General features: G+C 36.9%; 1 protein-coding gene across 2 annotated transcripts in view; it reads left to right on the top strand.

Annotated features, from left to right (window-relative positions):
• PRKG1 (protein kinase cGMP-dependent 1) overlaps positions 1 to 15,554 on the top strand; it is a 1,297,492-nt gene that overhangs the window by 781,319 nt on the left and 500,619 nt on the right. For both annotated transcript variants that reach the window (XM_063103400.1, XM_063103401.1), the window contains exon 4: positions 10,445 to 10,550. In XM_063103400.1, the coding sequence (XP_062959470.1) occupies positions 10,445 to 10,550 (106 nt within the window). The remainder of the gene's footprint in view (positions 1 to 10,444; positions 10,551 to 15,554) is intronic.

Raw genomic sequence — 15,554 nt, 5'->3', positions numbered from 1 at the left:
AGAAGGTTGCCAGGAGGAACCTACTTGACGTTAAAGCCTAGGATAAAATTTGCAGGCCACTTCTGCTTTAATTTAAGGAAATCCTCCCCACCTCAATATTTATAGTAAAAGTTTGCTCCTGTGGTTTCTAATCATTTAAAGAAAATGAGTAAGGTGGTAAAGTGGACCAGAAAAAAATGGAGTGAGGAAAACAGATATTCCTACTCCAGTTTAAGAAGCTCATTTGAGGGTACTTCAAAAAGTTCATGGAAAAATACAATTGGAAGATAATACAAATCTTTCTATGAACTTTTTGAAGTACCCTTTTATTAGTAAAAAGAAGTAGGTTTTGGAGTCAGAATGCAACTGATTCTTCTAATTATTATATGTGTGACCTGAGTAGTGACTTACCTTTCTGAGGCTCAGTTTCTATATTTATAGAAAGAAGCAAAGAATGTCTCATAGGAATAATACATGTTAAACAGATATAAGTATAACAAATGTAAAGTTCTTGCCATGTTGTATAGGAAATGTTCAATAAAGATACCTAAAATAATGATCATTATTATTATCATTATCTGCACTAAAATATATCACCATACACTTGCTCCTTCCAGCATCATTAACATTTAAAAGTAAATTTAAATTTTAAAATCGTTACATTGGTTAATTGTTTTCCAACTATTTTCAAAAGTCACCACTTGACCTTTACAAGTTCCTTTGTACAAGGTATGAAGTCAAGCAGAAATTAGAGAACCAGCTATTTAATTTTTATCTGCGTGGTTACAGGGCAGCCCACACCATACCACATCTTTTCAAATATGTGAATATCATGACAACATTGATGGTGATTTTCTATTATTAGGTTTATAATGATTATTGTGATCTGCAATATCCAGTTTTACAACACATCCTCTTCATATAATATATATCATTAAAAAGATAACTTTTTTAAGCGAGAAAGATTAAAAAATATCCTCCAAACTAACAGCAAAGCAATTTGCACAGTGGAGACACTGGTGTGCTTCAGATGCATAGTAAACAGCAAATGGCCTCTTCTAATCAGGAAGCGTTTGTCTCAGAACATTCGACAGTTGGAATTTAGCTCTAGGCCAATGTATGCCTTAATAATGTTGGGAAGCAGTTGTGGGCTTGGTGGAGCCCCTCAAGGTTTTTCCAAGCTTCTGATTCTGTCACACTAAGTATTTGAGTGATCACTAGTGATTCATGCATCAAGAAATAAGGGGTAGCATAAAGCTTCTGGGATTCCTTGGGCATATATTAAAATAACTTATGGCATGAACTGGCAGTCTTTAATGTTGAAGGTGAGGTAGGAGAGTAAGCTGAGGCTAACTTTTCTTGTCCTTCCTCCTGTGCTGAGCCCTCAAAATCTCCTAGTCCATTTAGACAAGGAATGGATCAGCAAACGTTTTAAATGAGACTCTTGTACTATTAGAGAATGTTCCCTGAAAAACAGGGGCTACCTTGAGGAAAAATAAATTACTCTTTGAATCTTCATCAGAAAATTCAGCTAATGTTTTGCTTCAGGGCAAAGATACCCAGACACAACTCAAACTGAAAACTAGTTCTTTCCTAATAGAGATTATGAGGGTCTATGGTGATTTTCCAATGAAGTATATGAATAGAGAAGAATTTTATTTATTTATTTACTTTTATTATGATTTTTTAATATGGGTGAAATTCTCTAGAACAGCGCTTCTCAATTTTTATTTTATTTTTTTGGTGGCTGGCTGGAACAGGCGTCTGAGCCCTTGACATTGGTGTTATAACACCACACTCTAACTAACTGAGCTATCCAGCCAGCCAGAAGAATTTTATTTAGACAAAATATTTGACACACAAAATTTAATTTAGAATATATGTGACCAGCTCTTATTTTGTGCCATCCCATTGAACAAGAGAATTATAAGTAAATAAATGATTATATATCATGCATATTGTTATTCTAGAGTAGAACTGACCAATAAAAATATAATGTAAGCAATATCTGCAATTTTATATTTTTAAGTAATTACATTAAAAAAGTAAAAGGAAACAGGTAAAGTTAATTTTAATAGTATATTTTTATTTAACCCAGTGTACCAAAAATATCACATTTTAACATTTAATCAACATAAAATTATTCATGAGGTATTTTACATACCTTTTCCATAGTGTCTTCTAAGTCTTTGTGTATGTAATTTACACATACAGCACATCTCAGTCCACACTAGCCTTATTTCAAGTGCTCAGTAGCCATGTATGGCTACTGGCTATCATCTTGAACAGTGAAGATTTAAAAGTATCAAGGGTTAGTAGAATATAAACAAGTTTGCAAAAAGTGTTGCCCAAAGAGTTGGGAAAGTTAAAAAAAAAAAAAATCGAAAAATTGAAAGGTATGGTCAATTGTATGTGTCAACTACACCAGGCTAAGGGATACCCACATAACTGGTAAAACATTTATTTCTGGGTGTGTCTGTGGGGTGTTTATGGAAAAGATTAGTATTTGAATCAGTGGACTGAGTAAGGAAAATCTACCCTTACCAACGGGGGCATCATCCAATCTGTTGAGTCCTGTATAGAACAAAAAGGCAGAGGAAAGGCATATTCTCTCTCTATTCTTAGCCTTCATAATAGTGAGTCAATTCCCATAATAAGTCCCCTCTTATATATATATATATATATATATATATATATATATTGTTGGTTCTGTTTCTCTGGATAACCCCAATACAGATATTTATGAGCTGGGCCTTGCAAGAACGTGTGGGAGTTTAGAAGATAAGTGTGTAGAAAGTTATTCTAGGTTGGGGGACCATTGAGGGCAAAGGCATGGGGTAAAAACAAGCTTAACTTGGAGGGGTAGGGGCAGGCTTGAAGCTGGAGAGGAGGCTGGGGAAGACCTGGGAAATGCCACGAGTGCCCGCTTATGAAGTTTGAACTCGGCCTTGGATACACTGGATATCTGAGTATTTCTTTTTTAAATACTGGTATGAGGCTTAAGGAAAATAAAAATAAAACAAAACATGAAACACATTTTCTTTAGTTATCTAAACACATGAATCTATCTGATCAACTTTTTGTTTATTTGCTCATTTGTTTATTGTGGTAAAGTATTCATTACATAAAATTTATTATTTTAACCATTTTAAGCGTACGGTTCAATGGCATTAAGTACATTTGCATTGTTGTGCAACCATCATCACTATCCATCTGCAAAACTTTTCATCGTCCCAACCTGAAACTCTGTACCCATTAAAAAATAACTTCCCCCTCCCGCTTCCTCCAAGCCCCTAGTAACTACTAATCTACTTTTTATCTTTGTGAATTTGATTCTTGGTACCTCATATCGGTGGAATCAGACAATATTTGTTCTTTAGTGTATGGTTTATTTCACTTAGCATGTTTTTCATGTTCATCCATGTTGTAGCATGTTTCAGAATTTCATCCCTTTTTTATGGCTGAATAATGTTCCATTGTATGTACATACCACATTTAGTTATACCCATTCGTCCCTCAGAGGACATTTAGGTTGTTTTAACCTTTCAACTATTATAAATAATGCTGCTGTGAATATTGGTGTACAAATAGCTGTTCTTTTGGATATATACCTAGAAGTAAAATTGCTGGATAATATGATAGTTCTATGTTAATTTTTTTGAGCAACCACCTTACCATTTTCCATAGTGACTGCACCATTTTACTTTCTCACTTGCAATATGCAAGGTTCCAATTTCTCAACATCCTCACGAACGCTTGTTATTTTCTGTATTTTCAGTAATGGCCATCCTAATGGATATGAAGTAGTGTCTCATTGTGGTTTTGATTTGCATTTCCCCAGTGTTTAGTGCTATGGAGCATCTTTTCATGTTCTTAATGGCCATTTATATATTTTTGATCAAACTTTATAAAAAGAAAAATTGTCTTCCAAAAATAAATTTACTTGGCTGATACTTGATAATTTTTCTGAAGCTTCATCTTGGCCTCCTTAACATGCCCAATGCTCTCTGACTGTTAAGGTGTTTATCCTAGGACCCACAGCAATCTGGCATATTTATTTCTAGAGTGTAAATATCTGTTGGACCAAGTGATTCCAGAATGTTATTTAGATAGTGAGAACTTTTTACTGTAGCAAGGATAATTTTAAAAGCAAGAGGGAATAGTTTGAAGATTCAGTTTTATATTTGTAATGTAGAGGTAGGAGCGAATTACAAGCTCATTTTGTTCATTACAAGACACTTAGGTTAGTTTATAATGTATGTGGTTACAAGCCTTAAAAAAAAGCAGTTATTTGCAAAAACACTGCCACCTGTACTATGAATAATATAAATGCAGCATTCATTATTCTACTGTTTTATTTCCATTCATATGTCTAGGCTAGAAAGTTGGGTGTTAGTGTCAGATTTCTTCTCCTTGACATACCCTGTCTGTTTAAAATCCTTAATACCTTTCAAGTTCATTTACATCTCTAGCTTCATTTCCATCACCAGTGTCCATCACCTGAATAATTACAAGAGCTGCTAACTGATCTCTCTCTCACTCTTTCTCTATCTCTACCTCTGTCTCCATGTCCATCTTCATCTCTATCTCTATCTCTCTTCCTCTCCCCTGAGTCCTGTCCTCCTGCAGTGCACCATTGTGCTACTGTTAGCACAATCTTTTTGAAGTGAATCACCTACTTTAAATTTTCCAATGCCCCCCCCACCTCTGACCTCATGATCAAGTCTGAGCTCCACAGCAAGGCATATAAGAACCTCTGCCATTTAACCATTTGTACTTCCCTTCTCACTCAGTTTCACCTCCGACTACCTCACCCAGCATCTCAGCCTACTGCACCTCCAAGAGTATCCTCCAAGTGTCACTTTTTTCTTCTTCGCACATGCAGACTGGACCCCTCTTTCTGAAAAGTGCTTGTGATGGTGATGGCGGTGGTAGTATAACATCAAAGATATCTAGCAAACTCCATTGGCATCCTTAGCTCTGGAACAAGGTTTGGGAAGCCCCTGCTGAGCTCAGTGTTAACCCTCTAGTTGCTGAACAGTGGGGATCCTAGGGGGTCCTGGGAGAAGGGCAAGGAAACAGGGAACTCAGGGAAGTGGCTGTTTACTAAATGATATAAAAGTATTTTGATGTTTTAACAACTGGCATGCCCCTATGGATACAGACCAGCTAAGTCTCTGGCCTGACCTTACCACTCCCACTACCTCCTTCTCTGACCTAATCCTCCCTTCAGGACTTGCTTAGAGCAGAGGCACTTAATCTTGTGGGTGCCATGGGCCTACCTATTAATCTGGTAAAGCATATGGACCCCTCTAAGAATAATGTTTTAGTATATGTGCTGCCGAAGCGAGCACAAGAATAATGTTTTTAAAAGCATAAAATAAAATACATAGGATAACAAAATAAACCATTCATTGAAATACAGTGATAAAATATTTAATACTGAATTGTGATATAATAACTTAAGAAAAATAAGCTCTAGAAGCAGGTCTAGTAACTCCTGTAATGTCAAAGTAGTGAGGAGTGGAAATTACATTTAAGACATCTACAGCAAATGTAGGATGATGTAAAAATAGCCATGGTTTCTATTGGTGACAAACCACTACTGTGGTTTGTTGCTTACACTTATACTTGAAAGAAATGCTAAATTTTAGTTACAGGGTAGTAAAACTAAAGGTGTCGTTTTCTCCCCTCACATTTGAGTCCCTTGAGTTCCATCCACAGAATCCCTGGGACATAGTCAGTTCAGCCTGCTATAACAAATATCACAGACCGAGTGGTTTAAAAAACAAACATTTATTTCTCACAGTTTTGGAGGCTGGAAATCTGACTTCAGGGTACCAGCATGGTTGGTTTCTTGGTGATAGCCCACTTCCTGGTTAGGTCGCACATGGCCTTTCCGTGGTATGAGCATGCAGAAAGATCAGACTCATGTATCTTCTTCTTATAAGGACATTAATCCCATCAGTGGGCTCCACCTTCAGGAACTCCTCTAAACTTAATCACCTCCCACAGGCCTCACCTCCTAATGTCATTGCATTGGGAGTTAGGGTTTCAACATATGAATTTGAGGGGAACAAAAACATTTAGTCTGTAACACCATGGGAAGGACCCTGGCTTATGGCTTAGACGGTTTTCTTCTGCAAGGCCTTCAATCAGCCCTTCTCAGCTCCTTTCTCGTGTATGCACAGCCCCAGGAACTTATCACATTGCAGTATTTATCTCGTGATTTGTTTTTCTCTTATACTAGGAATCAGCAAGTGTTTTTTGTAAAGAGCCAGATAGGAAATATTTTAGGCTTTGCAGTCTGTATGGTGTCCGTTGCAGTTACTCAGTTCAGCCAGAGACAACGTGTAAATGAATGGGATGGCTGTGTTCCAATATGACTTTTATGGACACTGAAATTTACTTATGGACACTGAAATTAGTTTCATATAATTTTCATGTATCATTAAATATGCTTCATTTAAAAATATAAAACCCAGTCTTAGGTAGGAAGTCTCTACAAAACAGACCATGGGCCAGATTTGGCATGGACAATAGTTTGTCAACCTTTGTTCTAGATCCCAAGTTTCTTGAGGGCAGGAACTGTGAGTTTGTTTTCTATAAAATAAATATGTGTTGAATAAATATTAGAGTGTATAAGTACTTTATACTCACATATGCTTTTTCAGTATTCTCACAAAATTTGAATTGAATGGCAGCCGAATTCTCCATTAGGAGAATTTAAGCCAAATCTAGATCTGTGGTCTCATCTGACACAATTTTGTGGTTCCTTCCTCTGTAATCATGGTGTCCTCTAAATGAAAGCCAACTGTTTCCTGTGTCGAAGGTATTCTCTGTGCATGTGCACTTAGAGATCTCAAAGTATGCTTTTCACTTAGAGGAAAGTGACCTTAACCCATGAAAATGATGTTTCAGCAAAGAATTTTAGTTACATACTTAAAAAGGAAAATCCCTTCCCAATACTATCTCTGCTTTATGTCCTTCAGACTTAAGTGTTCAACAACAGTAATCATCACGAAAATCACAGTTTTATTTGTGAAGTGCTTATTCCCTACAGAGGTTAATACACCACTAAGCTCAAAGGTAAATAGTCTTTATTTTTTTTTAATGGTCTCTTTAAGCTGTGGAAGCAACAGACTTACACCCCAGCAGGCTGTTTAAGAAGCAAGATATTAGCCACAACTCTAATATACCCATGTTTTTGATAACAAGTCAGAGTGATTATTAGTTATGCTTGCCTGCCTGTTAAATGCTGACTTGACTAATATGTATATTGGCCAAATATAAAAAAAGTTTTAACATCTTGCCCAAGGTCATGGGAAAATTTGCAATCTCATCAACCATATTCATTATCATACAAAATATCTGAAACACAGTTTTTCTTAGAGACTTCAACAGCCCGTGTAAACAAAAACCAAAAAATAAAATTATTGAATTCTGTGAACTTATTTTTAGAAGTCATTATCAACACATGGATAATAAAACCTGATAAAAACCTGATAAATTCATTTTAGATATTTTAATGTGACATTAGAGACCACTGAGGCTTCCATTCTTTTGGGGGCTTTTTTTGCAGGTGAGCTTCATGTATATAAATTTCATTAATCAGCAAACATACCTAATGCTTATCAAATGAAATGGTAATTTCTTCTGGGGGGGGTTATAAGAGATGAGAGGGAAATTTTTCTCTGTGGGAAAATACAAACCAATCCGAGGAAACATGATAGAGACATAGGAGAGATAAATAATGGTATTGGTAACATGTACTAAGCACCAGCGAGGGATACAGATAGAAAAGGCGTTAGCAATTCACAGGATAGAGAGGTTGTTTATCTAAGGAGGGACACCAGGGTTGATGCCTTGGGCTGTAGGTGGGAATCCAGATTTAAGATGCTGCAGATAGTTTGGTCACAATACACACACGCACACACATGCATACGTGCACATATGCAAACACACACACGCACACGCACCCACAGAACTGCCGAACTTTGGCTCTTATTCTACTTACTGCCACGTCTATTAAGACCCACCTTACCTGACTCCTGAATTACTGTGACCTCTGCTTGAAGCTCATCATATCTTGTTTGAAACTGTGCACACAACACACTACAGAACAATTTCCCTCACATAGAGCTTTCATCCTATTACGACTCTGTCCGGCAGTTTTTACATCGATTGTTCCTTGGCAGCAGCAGTGTTGATCTGAATTCTGTTTGATTCAGGTGTCCCCTAATTTAATGTATGCTCCTCTTAGATTGCTGTTTCTCAGCTATCACTGGTCATCTCTCTCAGTTTGAGAGCCTTTAATAGAAATTTTATATGCTGCTGCTGGGAGTATGATCTTAAGTGTCTCTGCAGGGAAAAAGCCTGAAAGTATATGTATGCTTTACTGCACTTAGGCATCCCACTCCTAAGCATTCCTTTAAAGTACATTTCAAAATGTGTATGTAATAGTTACAAGTGTTTTATTTCCACTATTTTTTAAAATAATAAAATGGGTTGGTGCCTCCTAATTTGTCCTTTGATGGGAGGCAAATCTATACTGTGGAATACCTAGGAACCATTAAAAATAATGATGAATACAGAAATATTTTATTATATTTTTTTGCTCATAAGCTTTTAAATGTGTATTGATGTTCCCGTGGTGTATCCTTTTAAATGTTGGTTCTTTGCTTTGTTTCGTTTGGCCTTTTGAGGATCTCCAGTAGTTTTTGTTGTTCATCCAACTAATCCTAGTTACATAAGTCTGCCCTCCAGCACCCTGCATCAACTCACTCCCAGACGACACAGCAGCCCTTCAGCAGTCTCAGTCATTTCAGTCTCTTTTATCCTGATTGTTCTCCCAAGCTCATTCCCAGCACTGTTTTTGTTTATGTGCTTTCCCCACTCAGTTATCCTTTGTCTTCCTCTCCTCTAGCTCAACTCCTACCCTTCTTTAAGGTCCCACTTGCAGTTCCACCTCTAAGGGATATTTTTCTGATTTTCTGTCTTTTGTGGCTGCATCATCTAGTCTTACGGATCATCTCATGTAAACAGGTGTTCTGGAATATGGCTGGAGAATGCCTGTGATCACTTTGGTTTTGATGAAGTGTCATTTTTAAAGGATATTGGGAATGGATACCCGCATACACCAGTTCTCACTGCTTCGTTCTTTTTCTACTTAATTGAGTATGTTTGTTCTCCAAAAAGAGCTGGCCAAGGAAGGAAGTCATATTTTGTTCTCTTAGTCTCAAACAGTTTTGTAAGAAAAAATTGGGTAAAATTCAAAAATAGGGTTTATTCTGGAGTACAACATCCTCTTTATCTTCTCACCTGTTACTTCGTGTCTTTCCTCTAGTCCGTCCCCTCAAGGCACACACATGGCCTAATTAGTCTAGTAACATTTTCTGTCCTCCTCACCTCCAATCCATTGCCTTCACTGGGCTTAGTCTGAGAACCGTGAAGAAGAGGTTATGTTTGTGTTTAGCTCATTAAACTATATCCTGGTCCCATTCAACATCTTGCTCAAACCGCCACACATCCTCTCTCTACCCCATACCACATAGGTGTGATATATGAATTGGTTTCTTTTAGTTCACATGCTAACAAGGTATTTTCTATTATGAAATTTTGAAGACATATATGAGTATGTATAAAAGTAAAGAGAACGATAAAATAAACCTCTCATATACCCATCACACAGATTTAATTACCAAGATTTTTAGTGTGCTCATCTTTTAAAATCTAAGTTTATCTTGGTATATTGTTCTGTTACACACTATCCTATCTGTCTCTTTCTAAAACTTGTCTGTTCCTTGTGCTTGATGGATCAAATGATGAAGTTTGATAATATTCAGCTTTGACACTTAATTATGCATTGTCAAAGATAGTGCTGTTTAAGAGTAGAAATTAAAATTCAACAAATATATTAAATAAGACTTTCATGTGGTACCTTTGGGCACAGGTTATAAATTGTAAGATAAGCTTTGTGTAGAAATGGTTGTGTAATTATTATTTTTATTATATTAAATCCCCCTCAAAACTGTAAATTAAATTTTTCCCTCTACTTTTTATTAAAATATGGTCCTATGAGTCATTAACACCTTTCTGGGTGACTACCACAGAGTGTTATTATTTGTGAACATCTTTTTCTCTCAGTGTTATTTTCTTCATATATGGTCTTTATTAAATCCTTTCAGTGTGTGCTTAGGCACTCTCGTCTCCTAAGGGACATAAAAGTAACGGGAAACTTCTTAGTAGACAATAATCCTAATATGAAAAATTATGAGCTACATTTTGTCTGTAAGCACACATGACTTTTTAATGAAATAGCACATTATGATATCACCTTTAAAGATATGCAAAAGTTTACTCATTTTTATACTTCTCATGAATGACTCATCTCTTTTGCAGGACGTTGTTCACGGTTGAAATTCTCAAATTTTTCCCTGTTTGTTTTCTTTTTCTTCTGATCTAGCTCTTGTAAATGTGAAACTCTGGGCCATCGATCGACAATGTTTTCAAACGATAATGATGCGGACAGGACTCATCAAACATACCGAGTACATGGAATTTTTGAAAAGGTAGGATGCTTTCTTTTCTCCTTTTGAGAGCATTTATTGTCTTCTCAGCCCTATTATGTGAATCACCACACAGTGAAGACTTTTTGACCTTATTTCAGTCTGAATAGCCTACGAATTTGTAGAACAAGGTTTTGGATGGGCTGCTTTGCATATCTGGGGCCAATTTTCATGATACATGGTTCCGTTACAACTTTAGAGTTTCATCACATGTATTTAGCCATTTGGTAATCTCTCAGAGAGGCGTGCAGCTCAGAGACACGCATGAGAACTTGCTTAAACAAAAATGGATATTGATTTCATCTCTAACAATTTATCAGTTAGTATATCTATGGCACCTCTTCTAAACAGATTCACACCGTACAACTGAGTCATCTCTTGTGTGAATTTCCCTACGAAAGGTCAGATGACTAAGATTGAAAAGTTCCAAGGAAAATCTTATTATCCTTTAATCCTGAGTTTAATTTCTGGAATTAAATTCATTTTATGCTGCAGTGCTGAAATATCAAAAGCTTTTCTTTCCTTGATATTATATATTATCATAATAATTCAATATAGGATGGAAATTGGAATAAAAAGCCAGGTTTTCATATCTTAGGAATACATGATATTCACTGAAATGAATTTCTTTGTCTCTAAGCTTATCTTACTGTAAAGAAAATATATTATTTTATTATTGAAAAGAATAGTGGCAATTCTGATGACTTAAAAAAGTAATTATTTTGTATCATTTTTCTTTTGAAAACAGAACCATTATTAAATAGTGATGTACAGATTATGTGAGCTTAAGGGAGAGTATCACTAATTCAGATTTCATTTTGAGAGCTAGAATATTAAACTTTTTTCTTGCTGTTTTCTACTTTTATTTTTTGGTGAAGAAATGTTTAAAAAAAGGAGCTAAAAAGTCAAATTCACATTTTGTTTAAGTGTTATATCTCCACATACATCTACTGAATTTTCTTAAGATGCAATTTTAATATTCCTTTCTTGGGTATTTCTTGTGCTTAATTTGTTTTGTTTCTGCTTCGTCTTTTATACATATTTCATTTCCAAGTAAGATTTTTCCTTTATAGTCCTGCTAGAGGGACAATACAATTCTAATTTGATGTCAAGTAATAATATACTAAAATATTACTCCATTTTAAGGGTGTTGATTTTTTTTTCTCAATTTAAGTGGATGCAACATTTAGGAGAGATGGAAATGTAAATTTCGGTTTGAAGTTTAGTACAGTTTGCAAGGAAATTAAATTATTCAGGTGCTGTGTGTGTGTGATATATAATTATATATGTATTGATATATACACATATGCATATATGTTGACGTGTGTGTGTATGGTGAGAAACAGAGACAGAGAGAGAGAACATTCTTTTAATGACTTCAAGTGCAAGTGTTATTGATTTCTTCCGATATAGCCCTGATAAAGAGCCCAATTGGTAATCAATGAAATGCTTACCTGTAGGATGGAGCCCTTTATTTGTCTCACATACCTAAGCATTGGCCACTTATGATGTTGATGAAGATGTCTCACTCTGTGTATATGTGTGTGTGTGTGTTTTGGTCAATTCTGGATATACTTTTTTTTTGGTGTAATTCTTAGAGCTGTCTTAGTTTGTATTATCTATTCAAACAATTCAAACCTTAATAAAAATTGGCTCTCCAGAGTGAATTTTTTTGTTGGTCAGCTTACAGCAAGAAGAGCTTAACTGGTTGAATAAAAAAGAGGTGAATGCTGACTTTGATGTCACTTTCCATCTGGTCCCTCTGTAAACATCAAGTTCACATTGTTTGTGCATGTAGAGCTGGACTGGGGGTCCAGAGAGATGACACGATGACTGTCATTGCCTGAGGCCAGTTTGAATCTTCCTAAATTACACCTGACCAACTGGTTCTTTCTCTGCAACCTTTCAATGGCTCACAGTTCCTCTTGAATTATTTACAACCTCATTAGCTGGACATTCAAGGCCCTCCTACAGCCAAACCCAGCCAGCCCTTTCAGCCTGGTTTCTTCCCACTCCATGCAAACCAAATGATTCCCCATGACCATGCATTCCCTGTGCATTCCCACAGGACACTCCCTCTCTGCCTTTTCTCCCCATCGCCTGTGTTCAAATCCTTCTCTTCTTTTTGGATCCAACTAAAAGCTGCCTCTCCCATGGATACTGACCTCATTCCACCGAGAAGTAATTTCTCCCTGCTCTGGAGCTTCATCCCTACCATGTTTCATTGTCTACTTTATTTTTATAATTTGATTATGAAGCTTATTTCTACTTCTAAACTATAAGCTCTTCAGGGTCAGGGTTATTTCTTAAGTATCTTGATATTCGTTGGCACAAAAATTACTGCTTTGTAGAGAGGCAGTTTATAGGACAATAAGTAGAGGACCAGCACATATTTTTCAGGGCCCATTGCAAAATGAAAATGCAGGGCCCTCTTTTCAAAAATAGTTAAAGATTTTAAGATATTTACAGCACAGCATTAAACCAAACATAGGGACCTTCTAAGTCACACACCTATGAAGCTGAAAGGGTGAATAATATTCATTCCTCCTTCACACTCCCAGATTGACTATACTTGGTACCATTTATTTTGCAAGGCTGTTAAAAAAGGGCATAATATCCCCAAAAGAAATAATGATACATACTGTCAAAAACTCGAGAACAAAATTATTTACATTTTTCTATTATAACTTTGGAATCATTTTTTTTTAAATCTCTCTTTGTTGATTTAAAAAAAAATGCTTATCATTCTTTCGCATAATGGAAAAATTTAAAGTTTTATAGTTAATTCAGTCCACTTTTTCCCTTATGGCTTCATGTGCAGAAAGGCTTGCCTACCTTAACATTATGAACATGTAGACTTAGTGCTTTAAGTTCTCTACAGTAATCTGTGAAAGGGGGGATGTTTTTCTTTATGTGTTACCAAATAGTACTTGTATCTGAATTTTCCTACTTTACATAGCATATACTGTATATTTTTTGATGGAGTTAAGGGGTAAAGTAATTGTGACACCATCAGAAAAATAAAAACTCGAGCAAATGATAATGCAGATCATCAGAATTCTTCTCAGTAGGGGTGCCTATTGTGCATCGGAATGTTTTCCTAATTGAGGAATTTCAGAGGCAACAGCAGGCTAAAAAGGGAGTGATTGTGTATCACGGCTCATCTCCCATGCCACCGTTCCTCCTCATTTTCCTAAATAAGCACATAAGTTTGGAAGGCGAGAAAAGGGGACGTGCTAGGCATATATAAATGTGCTGCTAATATGCAAGGATTTTTCTTTATTGTCAAAGTTGGGTTTTATTTTTATTCCAGTGTATTTACCCATGTTGTAGCTACCAGTCATGTGGTTTGGCCTCCTCTTTGGTATTAGATGCCACATCAAAGTGATTCTGGCTCTTCAATCCTATTTAGTCATTTCTCTTTTGTGCCTGTATTTCATATTCCCTGATATAAACACAGATGTTCCTATGCAAGCATAGCAAAAATACATTCAGGGGGCCGTGTTACTAACTGTGGCATGATTGCTATAGGTCCAGCAATGATTTTGCCAGTTGCCAACATTTTCCATTATATTGGGGCTACTAAAAAATGCTGTTGTTTTTAAGATGGATTCTGAAACATGAGCCAAATAACTGCCAGAGTTAATTTGTGTTGCTTTTCTCTGAGCATATTCTCTGTCGCTGCTGTTGGCACTGGCATTATACCCAAAGGAGCATTATTAGCATGTAACTGCATGACCGCTGGGATGTGCTTGTAGGAACTGAGTTTTCTGTTGGCCCCAAACTACGATAATGATGATGACATTGGTGACAGTGAACCCTGATTCTTTTACTTGCTCTTACTGAAAACCCAGAGACATAGCAGGAACTTTTTAGAACTTATTCTACTCAATGGATCCTGTTACTCTCAGGCAACCTTTTCTTAATTCAGTAGGGAATTGTTTGGTAAAGCATATATGCTCATGTCATCTCCCCACTGCATAAAACCTTCCACTGACTTCCTGTCACTCCCAGGAGAAAGCCCTGCCTGGTTACTGCCGACCTCTCCAGACCCCTCTCACTCTCCATCTCTCCCTTCCTCCTTCTCTCATTCTCTCTTTACCCTGATCACATGGTATATTTCATTTTATTACATGTTCTATTCTCCCTCCCGGTGGAGATTGTCCCAAGAAACTTCTCTCCCTTTGGATGAATGTATTCCCCAGACTGATCTGTAGTGTGTCCAGTGAGAGTGAGTGGGAGAAACACACACTGTCATTCCTCTGTTCTCACAGCACAACCAGCAACACAGAAGACTGACTTCTGTGACCAAATGTGTAGGGATTTCTCCCCACATGCAAGCAAGCCAGTAGTTCTCCAGTGGACACCAAATGGGTGTCCTCCAATTTAATTCCAACACTATCTACATGGAAATAGTGTTAGATTGCACAGTGAGAGCTTAGTCCCTAAGATTGCCCCCAACTTCAGATGCCAGTCAGCAGGTCTTCTGGAACTTCTAACCAACCAGCTATAAATCAGGGTCCCCACAACCCCTTCCTTGGTTTCGATTAGTTTGCTTGAGCAGTTCACGGAACTCAGGGAAACACGTACTTACATTTACTCGTTTATTATAAAGAATATTGCAAATGATACAGATGAGATGCATAGGGAGAGGTATGAGGGAAAGGGTGCAGAGATTCTAAACCCTCCCTGGGGTACCACCCTGCAGGAACCTCCACATGTTCAGCTGTCTGGAAGCTCCCAGAACTCAGGCCTCTTGGGTTTTTATGGAGGCTTCATTACATAGGAATGATTGATTAAATCATTGGCCACTGATGATCAACTTAATCTTCAGCCCTTCATCCATCCCCAGAGGTTGAAGAGTGGGACTGAAAGTCCCACATTTGTCTTTCCTGTGACCAGTCCCCACCCTGAAGCTACCTGGAGGCTGCCAGCCATCATTTAGCATATACAAATACTTTAATCACTTTGGAAATTCTAAGGATTTCTAGAGTTGTATGTCAGGAG

Source organism: Cynocephalus volans, chromosome 7 (assembly GCF_027409185.1).
Source record: "Cynocephalus volans isolate mCynVol1 chromosome 7, mCynVol1.pri, whole genome shotgun sequence".
Taxonomy (NCBI): Eukaryota; Metazoa; Chordata; class Mammalia; order Dermoptera; family Cynocephalidae; genus Cynocephalus; species Cynocephalus volans.
Note: the sequence above shows the minus strand (reverse complement) of the source record. Positions and strands in the feature narration are given on the sequence as shown.